Genomic DNA, 19,718 nt, shown 5'->3' on the forward strand with positions numbered 1-19,718 from the left:
CATGTGGTTTTGATTTGCATTTTCCTGACTTGTGCTGTTGAGCATCTTTTCATGTGTCTGTTTGGCCATGTGTATGTCTTCTTGGAAGAAATGTCTGTTCATATCTTCTTGCCATTTTTAATTGGATTATTTGTTCTTTGGTTTTTTTAAAAAAATTTTAATGTTTATTTTTAAGAGAGAGACACTGTGAGAGAGGGATGGGCAGGGAGAGAGGGAGACACAGAATCCGAAGCAGGCTCCAGGCACTGAGCTATCAGCACAGAGCCCCATGTGGGGCTTGAACTCATGAACTTCGAGATCATGACCTGAGCCGAAGTCGGACGCTCAATTGACTGAGCCACCCAGGCGCCCTGGGTTATTTGTTGTTTTTGATGTTGGGTTGTAGAAGTTCTTTACTTGGATACTGCCCTTTTTATGAGATGTGTCATTTGCAAATATTTTCTCCCATTCCATAGGTCGCCTTTTAGTTTTACTGATTGTTTACTTTGCAAAACTTTTTATTGTGATGTAGACTCCATCATTTATTTTTGCTTCTTTTTCCCTTGCCTAAGGAGACATACCTAGAAAAATGTTGCTATGGCCAATGTCAGAGATAATTACTGTGTGTGCTCTCTTCTAGGATTTTTATGATTTCATGTATTACATTTAGGCCCTTAATCCATTTTGGGTTTCTTTTTTTGTCTGGTGTAAGAAAGTGGTCTACTTTTATTCCTTTGCATATAACTGTCTAGTTTTCCCAACATCGTTTGTTGAAGAGACCATCTTTTTCTCATTGCATAGTTTTTTTTGCCTCTTTTGTCAAAGATTGACTATATAGTCATGAGTTTTTCATGGGCTTTCTGTCCTGTTCAATTGATCTATGTGTCTGTTTTTGTGCCAGTGCTGTACTGTTTTGATTACTATAGCTTTGGTAGTATATCTTGATATTGGGGATTGTGAGAGCTTTAGTATTGTTCTTCAAGATTTCTTTGGCTATTTGGAGTCTTTGTGTTTCTATACAAATTCTAGGACTATTTATTCTGTGAAAAATGCTGTTGGGATTTTTTTTAAGGGATTTAATTTTTTTTTTTTTAATATTTATTTATTTTTGAGACAGAGACAGAGCATGAGCATGGAAGGGGCAGAGAGAGAGGGAGACACAGAATCTGAAGCAGGCTCCAGGGTCTGAGCTGTCAGCACAGAGTCCAGTGTGGGGGCTCATATCGTCAGCTGCGAGATCATGACCTGAGCCAAAGTCAGAAGCTCAACCAACTGAGCCACCCAGGCGCCCCAATGGGATTTTTATAAGGATTGCATTAAATCTATCAGTTGCTTTGGATAGTATGGACATTTTAACAGTATTTTTTTTCCCTGTCTGTGTGCATGGAATATGATTCCATTTGTGTCACCGTCAATTTCTTTCATCAGTGTTTTATATATTTTAGGTTACAGGTCTTTCATCTCCTTGGTGATGTTTATTCCTAGGTATTTTATTATTTTTGTGCAATTGTAAATGCGATTGTTTCCTTAATTTCTCTTTGTGCTGTTTCTTTAGTATATAGAAATGCAATGGATTTCTGTATACTAAGTTTGTATTCCACGACCTTACTGAATTCATTTATCAATTCTAGCAGTTTTTTGGTGGCATTTTTTTTTTTTTTTTTAATTTTTTTTTTTTTCAACGTTTATTTATTTTTGGGACAGAGAGAGACAGAGCATGAACGGGGGAGGGGCAGAGAGAGAGGGAGACACAGAATCGGAAACAGGCTCCAGGCTCTGAGCCATCAGCCCAGAGCCTGACGCGGGGCTCGAACTCACGGACCGCGAGATCGTGACCTGGCTGAAGTCGGACGCTTAACCGACTGCGCCACCCAGGCGCCCCTTGGTGGCATTTTTTAAAGGTTTTTTTCTAGGTATACTATTATGTCATCTGCAAATAATTTTACTTCTTCCTTACCAGTTCGGGTGCCCTTTCTTTTTCTTCTTTGATTGCTGTAGCTAGGACTTACAGTACTATGTTGAGTGAAGGTGGTGGGAGTGGATATCTTTGTCTTATTCCTGACAATAGGGGGAAAACTCTCAGTTTTCATCATTGAGTATGATGTACACTGGGTTCTTCAGATATGGCCTTTATTATGTTGAGGTATGTTTTCTCTAAACCTACTTTGTTGAGGGTTTTTATCATGAATGGGTGTTCTACTTGTCAGATGCTTTTCCTGCATCTATTGAAGTGATCATGTGGTTCTTATCCTTCCTCTTGTGATATATCATGTTGATTTGTGAATATTAAACTGCCACTGCATCTCAGGAATAAATCCCACTTGATCATGGTGAATTATTCTTTAATGTATTTTTGAATTCCATTTAGTAATATTTTGTTGAGGATTTTTGCCTCTGTTCATCAGAGATACTGGACTGTAGTTCTGTTTTTTGTAGTATCTTTATCTGGTTTTAGTATCTGGGTAATAGCGCTCATAGAATGAATTAGAAGCTTTCCTTCCTCTTCTATTTTTTGGATTATTTTGAGAACAGTTATTAACTTTTCTTGAAATGTTTGGTAGAATTAACCTGTGAAGCCATCTGATCCTGGACTTCTGTTTGTTGGGAGTTTTTTGGTTACTGAATCAATTTCATTGCTGGTAGTTGGTCTATTCAAATTTTCTATTTCTTCCTAATGCATTTCTAGGAATTTATCTATATTTTCTAGGATGTTTAATTTGTTGGCATATACTTTTCATAATATTCTTTCATAATACTTTTTATTTCTGTGGTGTCAGTTATTATTCCTCCTTTTTTTTTTTTTTTCAAAGATTTATTTTTAAGTAATCTTTACACCCTAAGTGAGGCTCAAACACACAACCTTAAGGTCTAGAGTCTCATGCTTTTCTGGCTCTGTTTCTCTTTCTGATTTTGTTTGAGTCCTCTTTTTTTGTTGATAAGTCTGGCTAAAGGTTTAGCAGTTTTGTTGGATTTTTCAAAGAAGCAGCTCTGGTTCATCTGTTCTATTGCTTTTTTTAGTTTCTAATTCATTTGTTTCCTTCCTTCTACAATTTTGGGTTCTGTTTGTTCTTTTTCCTGCTCCTGTAGATGTAAGATCAGATTGTTTATTTGATATTTTTTTCTTGCATCCTGCAGTAGGCCTGTAATGCTATAAACTTCCCTCTTAGGAACACTATTGCTGCATCTCACAGGTTTTGAACCATCATTTTCATTTGTTTTCATGATTTGTTGGTTGATCCATTCATTGTTCAGTGGCATGTTATTTAACCTTTCTGTATTTGTGTTTTCTTGAGTTCTTATTTCATAAGGTTGTGGTTGGAAAAGATGGGTTGTATGAGTTTGATTTTTGAATTTGTTGAGAGTTGTTTTGTGGCCTAACGTGGTTCATTCTGGAGAAGGTTCCACGTTCACTGGAAGAGAATGTGTGTTATGCTGTTTTAGATTGGAATGTTCTGAATATTTCTATTAGATCCATCTGTTCCATGGTACTATTCAAGAGTATTTCCTTCTTGATTTTCTGTTTGGATAATCTGTCCATTGATGTAAGTGGGTGTTAAGTTCTCTACTATTACTGTATTACTATGAATTATTTTATGTATGTTATTAGCTGTTTTACATACTGGGTGGTCTCATGTTGGGTGCATAAGTATTTACAATTGTTTAATCTTCTTGTTGGATTATGATTATCCTTTATGAGTATATAGTATCTTTGTTACAGTCTTTGTTTTAATCTGTCGTGTCCAGTAGAAGTAGTGTTTCTACCCCAGCTCTTTTTCCACTTTCATTTGCCCGATTAATTCTTTTGCATTCTTTCACTTTCAGTCTGCATGTGTCTTTAGGTCTGACATGTGTCTCTTGTAGGCAACATATAGATAGATCTTGTATTTTTTTAATTCATTCCATTACTGTTTGTCTTTTGATTGGAGCATTTACTCCATTTACATTCAAAGTAATTTTTGAGAGGTTTGCACTTAATTGTCATTTCGTTTCTTGTTTCCCTGTTGTTTTTGTAGTTCTTCTCTGTTCCTATCTTGTTCTCAGAGTTTCCTGGCTTTCTTTCGTGGTATATTTGGATTCCTTTTTTTCTTTATTTTTTGCATATCTATTACTGGTTTTTGATTTGTGGTTACTATTAGGTTTGTATGCAACATAGTTTGCATGTAGATAGCAATCTGTGTTAAGTTGATCACTACTTGAGTTTGAACTCATTCTTTACTCCTGTCTCTACCTGCCCTGTATTTTAGGTATATGGTGTCATTCTTTACATTCTTTTGTTTTGTGAATCCCCTTACTGCTATTTATAGATATACTTCATTTTACTGCTTTTGTGCTTCCTGCTTTTCTTCTACTTAAGGTCCATTCCACTCAAAGAGTCCCCTTTAACATTTCTTATAGGGCTAGTTTTTTGGTCATGAATTCCTTTATGTTTTGTTTGGGAAATTCTTTATCTCATCTTCTATTCTGAATGATATCCTTGCTGGATAGAGCATACTTGGCTGCTGGTGTTTGTTTGTTCGTTTGTTTGTTTCTTTTCTTTTTCTTTCATATTCTTTGAATATTTAATGTCCCTCTCTTGTGGTCTGCAAGGTTTCTGCTGAAAAAATCTGCTTATAGGCTTAAGGGTTTTCACTGGTATATAACTGTTTCTTCTCTCTTGCTGTTAAAATTCTCTTTTTATCACTGCTTTTTGCCACTTTTATTACTATGTATCTTGGTGTGGACCTTCTAGGGTTGATTTTGTCGGGGATTCTCCTGTGCCTCCTGAATTGGATTTGTTGACTTTCTCAGGTTTGGGAAGTTTTCAGTTATTTCTTCAAATTTTCTGCCCCCTTCTCTGTCTCTTCTTCTGAGATCTCTGTAATGTGGATATTACTATGCTTGATGGTATCACTGAATTTCTTTAATGTTTTCTATCTCTTTATTCAGGGTCTCACTGAGATTCTCCAATCTTTTTCCAAGTCCAGTAGGCATCTTTATGACTATTGCTTTAAATTCACTATCAAGCATATTATTTATTTCCATTTCGTCTATTAGTCTTGTGTTATGATTTGTTCTTTTCTTTCATTTGGTGCATGTTCCTCTGTCTCCTCATTTTATGTAACTCTGTTTCTGTGTGTTAGGGAAGTCAGCTGCATCTTCTGCTCTTGCAGGTGGTGGCCTTATAAAGAGAGGTCCTGCAATGCCCTGTATTTCAGTGTCCCCTATTCACCAGAAACTCGTTCTTGAGGGTGTCTCATACATGTGTTGTATGTGCCCTGCTGTTGTGTCTGAGTCGCTTTTGTCTTCAGTCCAGTTGTCTGCAGTGGTTCTCACTGTTGCTAGGTTTGTCCCTATGTTGTTAGTAGGCCAGTCTGGTGCCGTCTTGGGCTTGAGTTGAGTCAGACCAGGTGTTTGCCAATAGCAAGGAACTCCGTGTTACTTTCCCTATGTTCCCTGAGAAGCTTTCATTGGTAGGTGGGGCCTGCAGGCAGTCTTGATGTCTGCCCTGAGTCCACTGCTGGAGCCACAGTTAGAATGGTGTATGTGGTTATGTTCACCTCTCCTGGAGTAGGAGTCACTTTGGAGTCCTCGTGATTCCTGTTGGGACTGTTTGCCCATTGCCATACCATGGGCGGGCTGGAGGGGCAAGTCCACAGAAAAACACAGGTGCAGGGCAAGACTTTAGCATGCTAATTGGAGAATGTTCATGCTGCGCTAGCTCCTGTGTATGTCCATGTGTCTAGCCTGGGCATTGGGAAAGAAGTTGGACCTGCCAGCTCTTTTGTTCTTACAGAAGTCTCCTAAGGACCCCTGCTCATCCAGCACTTGTTTGAAGTTTAGTCATAAATGTTTTTCCCTTGTGCTCCAGGTGTTTCTCAAACTGCTGCGTCTATGCTGTATCTCAGTAAGTTTGTTTGTTATGCTGTTTATGGGTGGGGACTCAAGTTTCTCCTGGCAGTCCCGGCCCAACCAGCTGATTTTTGAAGTTCCAAGTGTTGAGCCCCACTGATTGTAAGAATTCCCAAAGTAGCCCTTCTGTTTTTCAAAGCCATATGTTAATGGGGATTCATCTCCCTGGTGCCTGGCATGGGGTCTGCTTCTCACCCTTTTCTGTGCCTGCTGTCACCTTCCTTACTGGGGACCATTTTGTGAGTCAGCTTGGTTCCCAAAGGCATCTCCACCCTTCCTACTGTTTTCCATATGGCCCCTTCTCTACATTTAGCCATCAGTCTTTGTGTTGTTTTCTGGGTGATTTGCACTGATGTGAGTGTTACCTAGGTGTATTTTGGAGATAGGGTGAATTTAGGCTCCGTCTACTCTGTCATCTTCCCTCTACCACCTGTTATCTTTTTTTAATGTTTATTTATTTATTTTTGAGGGGGGTGGGGGAGGGGCAGAGACAGAGGGAGACATGAATCTGAAGTCGTCTCCAGGCTCTGATCTGTCAGCCTGGAGCCTGACACGGGACTTGAACCCACGAAGTGTGAGATCATGACCTGAACTGAAGTCAGATGCTTAACCCCCAGGTGCCCCCTACCACCTGTTTCTAAGAATCTTGGTAAAGTATCTCCCTGATTGTGAATTTGATATATTTGAACATGTTTATTACATATTTTGATGCTACATCATCATGCTTATAGGTTCGTGACTTTGTCTTCATGGTAATTAGTTCCTCTCTACCTTTTTGAATTTTACCTACTTGATATTAACTGATATGAATATGCTCATGCCTTTTTGAGAATTTGTGTAATCTTTTTTTATTTTTTATTATTTTGAGAAAGAGGGCACAAGTGAGCGAGTGGCAGAGAGAGACAGAGAGAAGCAGAAGTGGGGCACAAGCTCACCTGAAGTGGGACTTGAACTCAAGAACTGTGAGATCATGACCTGAGCCAAAGTCAGATGCTTAACTGACTCAGCCACCCAGGTGCCCTGTGTAATCTTTTTTAAAAAAAGAAACTTGCCGTGGGGTGCCTGGGTGGCTCAGTTGGTTAAATGTCTGACTCTTGATTTTACCTCAGGTCATGATCTCACATTTTCTGAGACCGAGACCCTCCTCAGGTTCTGTGCTGGATGTGGAGCCTTCTTGGGATTCTCCCTACCACCCACTCCTCCCCCTCCTGTGCTCACTTGCGTGCTCCCCCTCTCTCAAAATAAATAAACATTTTAAAAAATAACAAATGAAAAAACTTACCCAGCAATACAAAGAAAATTGCATGAAATAATACAGTTTGACAAATTATTATACGAAATACTTCTGTAGCCATCACCAAGGTCAGTTATAGAGTATTGTCAGCACCCCAGGTGCTCCTCCTTTGTGTCTTTTGCAGCATATAAATAAATATGGAAGTCTTTTTAAAAGTAGATTTAACCTTGTATTTAATAGGAAATGGAGTATGTGTTTTAATCTTTAGCTTCTTTCAGATATACTGTTAAAACTTCTATTCATCTTTTAGATTTGAAGAGTTCATATCCGTAACATTCTACCCCAGCAAGTAAAGACATTGATACCACTCTCCTACAAATGTAGGATTGTAGACTCTCCTACAATCTCCTACAAATATTTTTTAAATATGCATTTATATATATGCATATATATATATATAAATGATGACTGGTACCTGGTACTAATATATAAGATACACACACCCACATATGACTGATAACCTCCTTGTTTGGTACATATAACTAATCAGTATTGATTAGTTATAATTTTTAGGTTCCAGAAAATTTAGATCACAGAATTTTGACTAAAATTATTTATTATAGCTTATATTGTTGCAGATGCATACTTTGATACTTTTTTTTTCCTTAATAACTTTTTTCTATAAAGTTACAGGATTTTTCTCTAGTTTTTGGAATTTAGACATTTCAGCAGGGTGTCTCTTGGGGTGTCTTTATCATTTTTAAATATTTTTGAGAGAGAGGGTGCACACGGGGAGGGGCAGAGGGGGGGCAGAGACAGAGGTTTGGAAACAGGCTCTGTGCTGATAGCAGAGAGCCCAGTGTGGGGCTTGAACTCCTAAACTGAGGTCATGACTTGAGCTGAAGTTAGATGCTTAGTAGACCCTTTCAATCTAAAGAGCTGTGCCTTCATCTCAGAAAAATTGCCTTGCTTTAATGGTGTTCTTTGTCCCTTCTGTTTTTCAGTACTGTTTTAGGTGGTTTTTAGGCCTTTGAATTTATCTTTTGTGTCCCTTCTTTTTCTTTCTCTACACCTGTTTGTGTTTTGTTTGGTACTGCTTTCTAGGAGCTTGGTTACTTTGTGACTTAATTTGTGGTTTAAATGCTGAAGTGTTTGATAATGGTTTTGTTTTTTTAATTAGTGTTTTTTTTTTAGTTATTATTACTTTCTCTATTTTTTTTTGAGAGAGAGTGGGGGAGGGGCAGAGAGAGAATCCCCAGCAGGCTCTGCACTGTCAGCATGGAGCCTGATATGGGGCCTGATCCCATGACCCTGGGATCGTGACCTGAGCCAAAAGCAAGAGTTGGATGCTCAATCAACTGAGCTACGCAGGCATTCCTGTGATTACTATTTTTAAGTCGATAATATTTCCTCTTCTCTCTGGCATATTAATTTCCTTTTGTTTGTTATTAGATTTTCCCTCATGGGTTGGTACTGTTGATGTTTAGCCCACCTTTCCCATGGGACTGGTTCTCCTTGTGAATGTGCATGTTTATTGATTAAGGCTAATACTGAGCAATACTGGTATCTGTTTCCTAGAGAGAGCCCCTCTTTTTCCAGCCTTGATAGCAAATTGAAGTTAGAGGCATCTTTTACTTGGTCATTGGAGCCTGAAGGAAACACCTGGGGATTTAACATCTTTTGTATATGAAAATATGGATTGTCATCTGGACTTGCTGTGTAATTTTTGTTGGTTCATTGGGGCACTGCTGCTTTCCTCCTCCTGGCTCTTAATACTCATTGGGGGAGATTGTCTTTGGGGGCAGACATGTGAATTATCCCAGTGAAGTGGAAAAGTGGATAGTAATGGAGAATAAGGGGAGAAGAAAGTGCATTTATTTTATAGATCTTTAATTTCAGTAGTGTTTTAACTTTTTTCTCAGAACTCTCACTGTGTCTTCTGTTACTTAGGTTTGCTAGGAGGGTGCCTGGGAGCTCAGTCAGTTGAGCATCTGACTTTGGCTCAGGTCATGATCACACACACAGTTTGTGAGTTCGATCCCTGCATTGGGTTCTGTGCTGACAGCTCAGAGCCTGGAGCCTGCTTTGGATCCTGTGTCTGCCCCTCCCCTGCTTGTGCGCACACTCTCTCTCAAAAATAAATAAACATTAAAAAAAAAAAAGTTTTGCTAGGAAGGCTATTTTGGAGGTGCTTTTTTTTTTTTTTTTTTGGAACTCATGGTGCTGGGATTTTCTTGGTTCTGTGTTTAGTCTCCCTGCCTTTAAAAAAATGTTTCCAGAAAATCTCTGATGCTTCTATGAATTTTATTTTTGTTTTAGTTGGATTACAGGAGGAGGAGGAAAGGGTATGAGGGAGCTTAGCAACTTTTTCATTGTTTTGTTTTGTCACTGGGTTCGGTGAACACTTGTAATTTTCATGAAGAATTTGATAAAGACTCTAATTAAGAACCTTGTTCTTGGGACCCCTGGGTGGCTCAGTCGGTTAAGCATCTGACTTCGGCTCAGGTCATGATCTCACAGTTTGTGAGTTCAAGCCCTGCATTAGGCTCTGTGCTGATAGCTTGGGGACTGGAGCCTGCTTCAGATTCTTTCTCTGCCCCACCGCCACTTGTGCTCTCTCTCTCTCTCTCTCAAAAATAAACAAACATTAAAAACAAGAAAAAAGAACCTTGTTCTTATGGGGCACCTAGTGGACTTTGTTGGAAGAGTATGTGATATTTATTTATTATTTTTTATTTTACGTCCAAGTTAGCATGTAGTGCAACAGTGATTTCAGGAGTAGATCACTTAATGCTCCTTACCCATTTAGCCCATCTCCCCTCTATCAACCCCTCCAGTAACCCTCTGTTTGTTATCCATATTTAAGAGTCTCTTATGTTTTGTCTCCCTGTTTTTATATTATTTTTGCTTCCCGTCCCTTGTGTTCATCTGTTTTGTGTCTTAAAGTCCTCATATGAGTGAAGTCATATGATATTTGTCTTTCTCTGACTAATTTCGCTTAACATAATACCCTCAACTTCCATCCATATAGTTGCACATGGCAAGATTTCATTCTTTTTGATTGTCGAGTAATACTCCATTGTTTATATATATACCACATCTGTATCCATTCATCCATTGACAGACATGTGGACTCATACTTTGGTCTCTTGTTGATAGTGCTGCTATAATACATTGGGGTGTACGTGCCCCTTTGAAACAGCATACTTGTATCCCTTGGATAAATACCTAGTAGTACAATTGCTGGGTTGTAGGGTAGTTCTATTTTTAATTTTTTGAGGAACCTCCACACTGTTTTCCAGAGTGGCTGCACCAGTTTTCATTCCCACCAGCAGTGCAAAAGAGATCCTCTGTCTCCACATCCTCGCTAACATCTGTTGTTGCCTGAGTTGTTAGCCATTCTGACAGGTGTGAGGTGCGGTATCTCACTGTGGTCTTGATTTGTATTTGCCTGATGACGAGTGATGTTGAGCATTTTTTCATGTGTCTGTTGGCCATTTGGACAGATGTCTTCTTTGAAGAAGTGTTTATTCATGTCTTTTGCCCATTTTTTCACTGGATTATTTGTTTCTTGGGTGTTGAGTTTGATAAGTTCTTTATAGATTTTGGATACTAACCCTTTATCTGTCATTTGCAAATATTTTCTCCCATTCTGTCATTGCCTTTTAGATTTGCTGAGTGTTTCCTTCACTGTGCAGAAGCTTTTTATTTTGATAGGTCCCAATAGTTCATTTTTGCTTTTGTTTCCCTTGCCTCTGGAGGCGTGTTGAGTAAAGTTTCTGTGGCCAAGATCAAAGAGATTTTTGCCTGCTTTCTTCTCCTCGAGGATTTTGATGGCTTCCTGTCTTTCATCTTTAAGTCTTTCATCCAATTTGAGTTTATTTTTGTGTATGGTGTAAGAAAGTGGTCCAAGTTTGGTTTTCTGCATGTCGCTGTCTAGTTTTCCCAGCACCACTTGCTGAAGAGACTGTCTTTATTCCATTGGATATTCTTTCCTGCTTTGTCAAAGATGAGTTGGCCATACATTTGTGGGTCCGTTTCTGGGTTCTCTATTCTGTTGCATTGATCTGAGTGTCTGTTTTTGTGCCAGTGGCATACTGTCTTGATGATTACAGCCTTGTAATACATCTTGAAGTCCGAGATTATGATGCCTCTTGCTTTGGTTTTCTTTTTCAAGATTGCTTTGGCTATTCAGGGTCTTTCTGGTTCCATACAAATTTTAGGATTGTTTGTTCTAGATCTGTGAAGAATGCTGGTGTTATTTTGATAGGGATTGCATTGAATATGTAGATTGCTTTGGGTAGTATTGACATTTTAACCATATTTGTTCTTCCTATCCAGGAGCATGGTATCTTTTCCTATTTTTTGTGTGTCGTCTTCAATTTCTTTCATAAGCTTTCTACAGTTTTCAGTGTATAGATTTTTCACCTTGTTGGTTAGATTTATTCCTAGATATTTTATGGTTCTTGGTGCAATTGTAAATGGGATCAATTCCTTGATTTCTCTTTCTTTTGTTTCATTGTTGGTGTATAGGAATGCAACCAATTTCCATGCATTGATTTTATATCCTGCAACTTTACTGAATTCGTGGATTAGTTCTAGCAGTTTTTTGGTGGAATCTTTTGGGTTTTCCATATAGAGTATCATGTCATCTGCGAAGAGTGAAAGTTTGACCTTCTGGCCGATTTGGATGCCTTTTATTTCTTTGTGTTATCTGATTGCTGAGGCTAAGACTTCCAATACTATGTTGAATAATAGTGGCGAGAGTGGACATCTCTGTCTTGTTCCTGACCTTAGCGGGAAAGAAAGCTCTCGGTTTTTTCCCTGTTGAGGATGATATTAACATTGGGTCATTCATATTTGGCTTTTATGATCTTGAGGTATGATCCTTCTATCCCTACGTTCATGAGGGATGAGAGAAAGGATGCTGTATTTTGTGACAGGCTTTCTCTGCATCTGTTGAGAGGATCATGTGGTTCTTGTCCTTTCTTTTATTAATGTGATGAATCACATCGATTGTGGATATTGAACCGGCCCTGCACCCCAGGTATAAATCCCACTTGGTCTTGGTGAATAATTTTTTTTAATGTATTGTTGGATATGGTTGGCTAATGTCTTGTTGAGCATTTTTACATCCATGTTCATCAGGGAATTGATCTGTAGTTCTTTTTAGTGTGGTCTTTGTCTGGTTTTGGAATCAAGGTAATGCTGGCTTCATAGAATGCATTGGAAGTTTTCCTTCCTTTTCTATTTTTTGGAACTGCTTCAAGAGAATAGGTGTTAACTCTTCCTGTGACTCTTGATCTTGGGGTCATGAATTTGAGCCTCGTGTTGGGTGTAGAGATTACTAAAAAAAATAAATGAACTTATAAGTTAAAAAAAGAAAGGGAACCTTGTTCATCAGACTCAATTTATTGGTTTATATGCTGAGTCTACTGGGCATCTTAAAAATGATTTATTTTCCCTAAATGTTGAGAAACAAAATTTATGGTACTTGGCACACAGAAGTTAATGAGCAAGTATTCATAACTGTATTTCATGTACCTTATAGGTTATATGTGGGAATGAATGTCTTATATTTTTTGTTGATGCTCGCTATATTTGGAATTTATGCCAGTAGTTGGAAGTTTCTAATATAATATTTAATTTTTCTTCCCCAGAATTTGTTGCTCTTAGATAGGATCATTCATGTTATTACTGTAATGGTTGATTGCATTGACTTCTCACCATATAATATTAAATATCAGCCAAAAGTTAAATGTAAGTACTTTTGTTTTTATTTTGTTCACCCAGTATTTGATAAACACGACTGTCTAAACTGTTGTCAAGGCAAATCCTAATATTTTTTCTGACCTCATTTTGCTGACTTTTGATGTATAACCATGTCCTACAAGTTTGTTATATAACTTTGGTATGCTAGGAGCTTAAGTGCTCTTACATGCCCATGCTCACAGTCTCTCTCTCTCTGTCACATACGCACCCACATATCTTTATTCCTTTGTATAACACTGAAAGATCAATATTATCCTATTTAGAAATTGTGTAGTAAGAGTGATTTTACTTGCCATCTTATACAAGGGATTATCTGGGCAGGAAAATTTGATGTTTGTTATTAAAATGTTATTTGTCGCATTACTGGTAATGTTAACATTTGCTAATTGGTTAAGACAATATCTGCCAAGTTTTCCACTGTAAATTACCGTAGAGTACCTATGATTAATAAATTAATGTTTTGTGGTAGGTTATTTGAGACTATATACTTTTTTTCTCAGCCAGTTTTCACTCATGATTTTATCATCCACTAATGCTTTTTGCCTGAAACACTAATGTTACCAGAAGAATAGTTCGTTGTTTCATTTGATTATGTTAAATTGTGTCAAGATGATTAGCTCCTTTGTCTTTAATTAATTCTAAAAGCTGTCCCTATTATTTATCTCTATTCTAATAAATCATTCTGCCGTTACTGAGCACTGTTAGGCACCAGTCACTTCCAGGTGCAAATGACATCCTAATGTAAGATAGAACTTCCTTTGTCCCATTTTATTTTTACCACTGTGAGTTTCTGTTATTCATTGGTTTATAATTCATTGCTATTAATATTTATGCTCATGTTTGCCTCTTTGACCATTTCATGTGTTTCCATTATTTTTTGAGAACTTTGGCGTAAGATCATCAGGCTCATTCTGTACTTCTCCCTCCTTAAGCCTGGAACCAGACATATTTCCAAGAAACATGGTTCCTTTTGCTGAAGATGGCATTTAGAAACCAAGGTTTAGTCATTGTGGCTAAGATGTCACTGCTTTTGGATCCTCTTGAGTAGACGTTTGGGATAGGTGTCGCCTGACTCATGGGCTGTCTTGTCAGCCTTAACATCCTGGCCTGGAATTTCTGGGAGACCATTCTAATTTATATTCATCTGGGAAACAGATTCTGGGGAAGAAGGAGAGTTTTCTCTTAAATCTGAGCTATTCTACTTTTAGAGACTGGTTTCTTTGAGGGAAACGGGTAATTTTGGACTATGTTTTTTGTTTTGTTTTTTTGACAAAGTGGATTCATCCCTGTAGGTAGGTATCTGAAGAGAGGCAGAATCTAAGAATAGTAAACAGGAGTGTTGGACAGTGCTTTTAAGATACATCTTTTTGTTTAAATTTAAGCTTTTCCTGTATTCTTGCTGAGGATTTGAATCTGTGATTTGATTAATGTTATTTGTAGGGTTCAGTTTATTATACAGGGAGCAGTAATTTCTAAGGGAAATTTTGTTTTAAAAATTGAATTTTAAAATTTAGTTTTGGAACTTACATAATTTAGTACTTACGAATTAGTTGAAATTCAGAGAATATAAAAACTTGAAATGTGTTTTATAATTCTTTAGAGAAAAGACACCCACTTTTCTGGAATTCTTCTAGATCTGCCAAATAGTTTTCCTTTGTCTCTGTTTCTGTTTTAAAGATACGGTTGTAATGGTGTATATCCAATAATGGCATATCATTTTAAAATTTTGAGTATCATTCTACAGAAACACATATATGAGATGTACAGTATCTGTCATTTAAATGAGATAAATTGTAAAGATGTACAATGACACTTTTCAAAGTACTTTACTTTTTAATAAATTCAATTTTATCTTAGCACCACAGAGACCTTCAGATTGGTCCAAAAAGAAGAAAGAACCTTTAGGGAAATTGGCTTCTTTATTTAAACTTACTGTGAAAGTGATCTACTCTTTCCATACTCTGAGCTTCAAGGAAGTACATTCTGATACTCTCCTCACTGTTGGCAACTCAGTCACCAGTATTCTTTCCAAAGTACTTGGACGTATTTCTTTGCCTTCTATGATCCGAAAAATATTTGCAACTTTATCAAGACCTCTGGCATTATTTTATGAAAACTCAAAGTAAGTATTTTTTGACTTAATAGCTTTAAATTAAGCGTCTTGGATATAGGTAGCAAACTTTGGTCATTTTCCTAGCAGCGTGTGGTTACAAATGGTAATCTACAATTTAGTGAAGAGGACAATATACTCTGCTTTTGTTAAAAAGATAGTTCAAATCATACATAAAACGAGGTAGAAATTGTGAGTTTTTAATTTTGTATGGTAGTTCAACCCTCCTTTTCAAAAACAAATTTTTTTAATGTTTAGAGAGTGTGCGTGGTGCAGGGACAGAGGGAGACACAGAATCTGAAGCAGGCTTAGGCTCGGAGCTGATGCTCAGAGCCTGATGTGGGGCTGGAACTCATGAACCACGAGATCATGACCTGCGCTAAAGTCAGAGACTTAACTTAGCCACCTAGGCACCCCTCAACCCCCCTTTTCAATTTAGTACATCTCTTTTTAGATTTCTTAATACAAATAAATACACCTGTTAAGTGTATGACTTACATGTAGCATATTTGACATGCTACTTTGCCATTAAGTATATGGCGTGCACTTAAAATATTGTGTGTATCTTGCATCATACATATAAGAATCTCATTGTCTTTAATGTCTCCATAGGGTTCTATGAAACTTTGTACCCAATTATTAGTGGACATATGTGTTTTTCCAGCCTGTTCACTCATAACAATATTATAGTTGAACATATTTGTACACACATCAGTGTCCTCATTTTGTACTACATCTGCAGAACAAGGCCCTAGAAGTTAAATTGTTGGTCCAAATGGTATACACATTTAAATTTCTGAATTATCCTGTAAAAATTTATTTTATTTTACATTATCCTTTACATTTGAATTGAAGCAACCATTGCCTTAAAAAAAAAACCATGAAAATATCCCAAATAGCATACTTTTTAAAAAGCAGCTTGAAAGGATTCATTGATGTCTTTTCTGTCAAGCTTATGTGGTTCAATCATAATTGTCCCATCTTTTTAAAGTTATATTCATAGAGAAAGTTTCAGGAACAAATTTTACAAAGTACAAAGTAGAACCCTAAATACATCAACTTTTTGTATGTCTTTCAGTCTTTAAGTTTCATCAAAAATAATTTATGCTTTTTAGAAAAGGTACAATAACAAACTAGTATTAGTAGTTTGAGGTCTATTCCAGATGTTTTTCTTGGACTCCTTTTTTAAAGATAGGTTTGTTTCATGCTTAATGTTTGGTAATTTGACATTTTTTAGATGAAGATTTGGGGCACCTTTTAAAATCACTACACATGTCTCATTTTTATGGCTGCATTATGTATTTTTAGGCTTAACTTTCTGAAATATAAGTGGTACTCTTGTGTTTTTCTTCCCAGGCTTGATGAAGTTCCTAAAGTGTATAGTTGTATGAGCAACAAGGTAAAAATAGACAATTGTCTGTAAAACATAGCTTCATGAAGAAAAAATGTTAGAGTTCAGATAGTTGCCTTCCTTACATATACTTCTGATTTTTAAAAGGTTTATATATTTTCAGTTTTCATAGGCATTTAATAACATGACATGGACACATACACAAGATAGTTGTTTTTTTTTTTTTTTTTTTTTAATTTTTTTTTTTCAACGTTTATTTATTTTTGGGACAGAGAGAGACAGAGCATGAACGGGGGAGGGGCAGAGAGAGAGGGAGACACAGAATCGGAAACAGGCTCCAGGCTCCAGGCTCCGAGCCATCAGCCCAGAGCCTGACGCGGGGCTCGAACTCACGGACCGTGAGATTGTGACCTGGCCGAAGTCGGACGCCCAACCGACTGCGCCACCCAGGCGCCCCCACAAGATAGTTTTTAAAGAAGAATAACATTGCTTTAAATTCATAGACCTCAACAACTCTTATCCCTTTATATAGGAGAGTATTTATAGGTAAAACTTGTGTAGCCAGCTGTTAATCTCTGTTCATGAGAAAACAATTTTTTCTGTTAATGGAAAATAAGCTTGACATCAAATCTCACATCAATAATTAATTTCACCTGACAGTTTGTCAGTTTATATAATAAACCTGTATTTAAGGAAATAGGTGCTTTAAAAACCATTTGAATTGTAAAAATTGAAGAAGTGGTAGCATGTTGTGAGTTGCTTAATTTATAATTCTTTGTGCTTTTATCTTTACTGTTTTAAAAGCACATTTCCAAATGTTATCCTAACAAAATTTTCCTTTTTCCTAGTTAGAAAAGCTATTAGGAGAGATAATTACTTGTCTGCACTTCAGCTACACTGGAACTTATGACAGCGAACTTCTTGAACAGATCTCTCCATTATTATGCATAATATTTTTGCACAAGAATAAACAGATTCGAAAACAGAGCGCTCAGTTCTGGAATGCCACATTTGCTAAAGTGACGATGTTGACTTATCCTGAAGAGTTAAAGTATGCTAATAACCTATTTCATACAGTTACTGTGATATGTAAATTGATATTTTTGTTTTAAAATGAATTTTTCTTAGAGGAATCATTGCAGAGGATTCCTCAATTGAAATGTTATTTTGAGGATGTGGTAATTACTAAACATTATTTGGTTTACTTTGGTCCTTCGAGTATCCTTGGTTTTAGGAACATAAAAAGAAATTTAAAACTTTCCTTGATAAAAGAAATACAAAGGACAAGAAATTGATGGTTATTACATCTGGGTGATGTGTACATGGGAATTTAATGTAAAAGTACTCCTGCTTGAAAAATTTGGAAAATTTTTAAATAAGAGAATTTGGGAACTGAAGAATGTAGCAAAGAAACTAAATGTACTGTCTACATTTCTCCTAGTTTTGTGTGTATATAGAGAAAGTCTTTAAACTCGATGTATTTTGTCACTTTAAAATTGTAATTAAAGTGTCCTTATTAACATATCGTTGGTATTCACCAGTATTACTTGACTGAAGGTATATATGTTTATGTACTTTTTTAAAGACCAATATTAAGACAAGCCAAACAGAAATTTCTGCTCCTCTTGCCTGGTTTGGAAAATGTTGAATTTATGGAGGAATCCAGTGGCCCATACTCAGATGGAGTAAGTTGGGATTTTTTTTATTAGTGTTGTTCATTTATTCCATTTTCGTGTAATTTTTTAAAAGACAAAAACCTAGGGATACCTGGGTGGCTCAGTCAGTTGAGCGTCCAGCTTTGTCTCCCATCACGATCTCGCGGTTTGTGAGTTCAAACCCCGTGTTGGGCTCTGTGCTGACAGTTCGGAGCCTGGAGCCTGTTTCAGATTCTGTTTCCTTCTCTCTCTGCCCCTCCCCCACTCATGCTCGCTCTCGCTCTCTCTCTCTCTCTCTCTCTCTCTGCCAAAATTTAACATTAAAAAAAATTTTTTTAAAGACAAAAACCTAAAATATGTTACTGAAGTAAAACTTGAACATAAGAACATCATAATACAGGATTTTTGTATGACCTCAGTTGTCTGGCTTGAATACTTTTTTTTTTTTTTTAATCTGAGTGTAACTGACATACAATATTGTGTTTCAGGTATACGTCTTGGTGATTTGATATTTTTATGCATCATGAAACAATCTTCATAAGTCTAGTTATCATCTGTCCTGCAAAGTTATGACAGTGTTATTAACTATTCCCTGTGCTGTACATCACATCCCCATGATTTATTTATTTATTTTTATATGTTTATTTTGAGAAAGAGTGTGGGCGGGGGGGAGTAGAGGGAGAGAGAGAATCCCAAGCAGGCTCCACACTGTCAGTGGAGAGCCTGACGTGGGGTTTGATCTCATGAACTTTGAGATCCTGACCTGAGCCGAAATCAAGAGTCAGATGCCTAACCAACTGAGCCACCTGATTGCTCTGATTCGTGTATTTTATAACGGGAAGTTTGTACCTCTTGATCCCCTTTGCCTGTTTCATTTGCTCCCACCTGATCCCTGCTCTGGTGTCCAGCAGTTTGTTTCCTGTCTTTGAGTTTTTCTGTGTTGTTTGTTCATGTTATATTTTAGATTGTACCTATTAGTGAAATCATATAGTATTTGTTTTTGAGATTTTACTTAGCATAATATTCTCTAGGTTAATCCATGTTGTCACAAAGGGCAAGATTTCATTCCTTTTTATGTTTGAGTGATATTTCATCATGTGTATATACCTTCTTCTTTTTTTTTTTTTTTTGTATATATCTTCTTTATCCGTTTATCCATTTATTTTTCATTGATCACTTAGGTTATTTCCGTATCTTGGTTATTGTAAATTATGCTGCAATGAAGTTGAGGGTGCGTATCTCTTTAAATTGGTGTTTTTGTTTTCTTTGGACGAATACCCAGAAGTAAAATTGCTGGATTGTATGGTAGTTCTATTTTTAATTTTTTGAGGAACCTCCATACTGTGTTTTATAGTGGCTGTACTAATTTACATTCCACCAATAGTGCAAGGGTTCCCCTTTGTCCACACTTATGCTAACACGTGTTATTTTTTGTCTTTTCCATTAATAGTCACTTTTACTGGTGTGAGGTGATATCTCATGTTTTGTTTGCATTTCCTTGATAATTAGTGATGTTGAGCATTTTCTCATGTGCCTGTTGGCTATCTGTATATCTTTGGAAAAATACTCAAGTCCTCTACCCATTTTTTATTTGGGATTTTTAAAAATACTAAGTTGTTTACTAACCCCTTATCAGAAGTATGATTTGCAAATATCTTCTTCCATACAGTAGGTTGCCTTTTCATTTTGCTGATGCATTCCTTCATTGTGCAAAAGTTTTTCCATTCG

At 36.9% G+C, this 19,718-nt stretch overlaps 1 protein-coding gene across 7 annotated transcripts in view; it reads left to right on the forward strand.

Annotated features, from left to right (window-relative positions):
- RIF1 (replication timing regulatory factor 1) overlaps positions 1-19,718 on the forward strand; it is a 75,254-nt gene that overhangs the window by 36,141 nt on the left and 19,395 nt on the right. For all 7 annotated transcript variants that reach the window (XR_006712878.1, XM_045479784.1, XM_045479781.1 and 4 more), the window contains exons 21-25: positions 12,763-12,862; positions 14,732-14,996; positions 16,341-16,383; positions 17,184-17,386; positions 17,921-18,020. Coding sequence is in view for 6 of the 7 variants with exons in the window: in XM_045479784.1 (XP_045335740.1) it covers positions 12,763-12,862; positions 14,732-14,996; positions 16,341-16,383; positions 17,184-17,386; positions 17,921-18,020 (711 nt within the window). In the remaining variant the exon portion in view is untranslated. The remainder of the gene's footprint in view (positions 1-12,762; positions 12,863-14,731; positions 14,997-16,340; positions 16,384-17,183; positions 17,387-17,920; positions 18,021-19,718) is intronic.

This window comes from Leopardus geoffroyi, chromosome C1 (assembly GCF_018350155.1).
Source record: "Leopardus geoffroyi isolate Oge1 chromosome C1, O.geoffroyi_Oge1_pat1.0, whole genome shotgun sequence".
Classification (NCBI taxonomy): Eukaryota; Metazoa; Chordata; class Mammalia; order Carnivora; family Felidae; genus Leopardus; species Leopardus geoffroyi.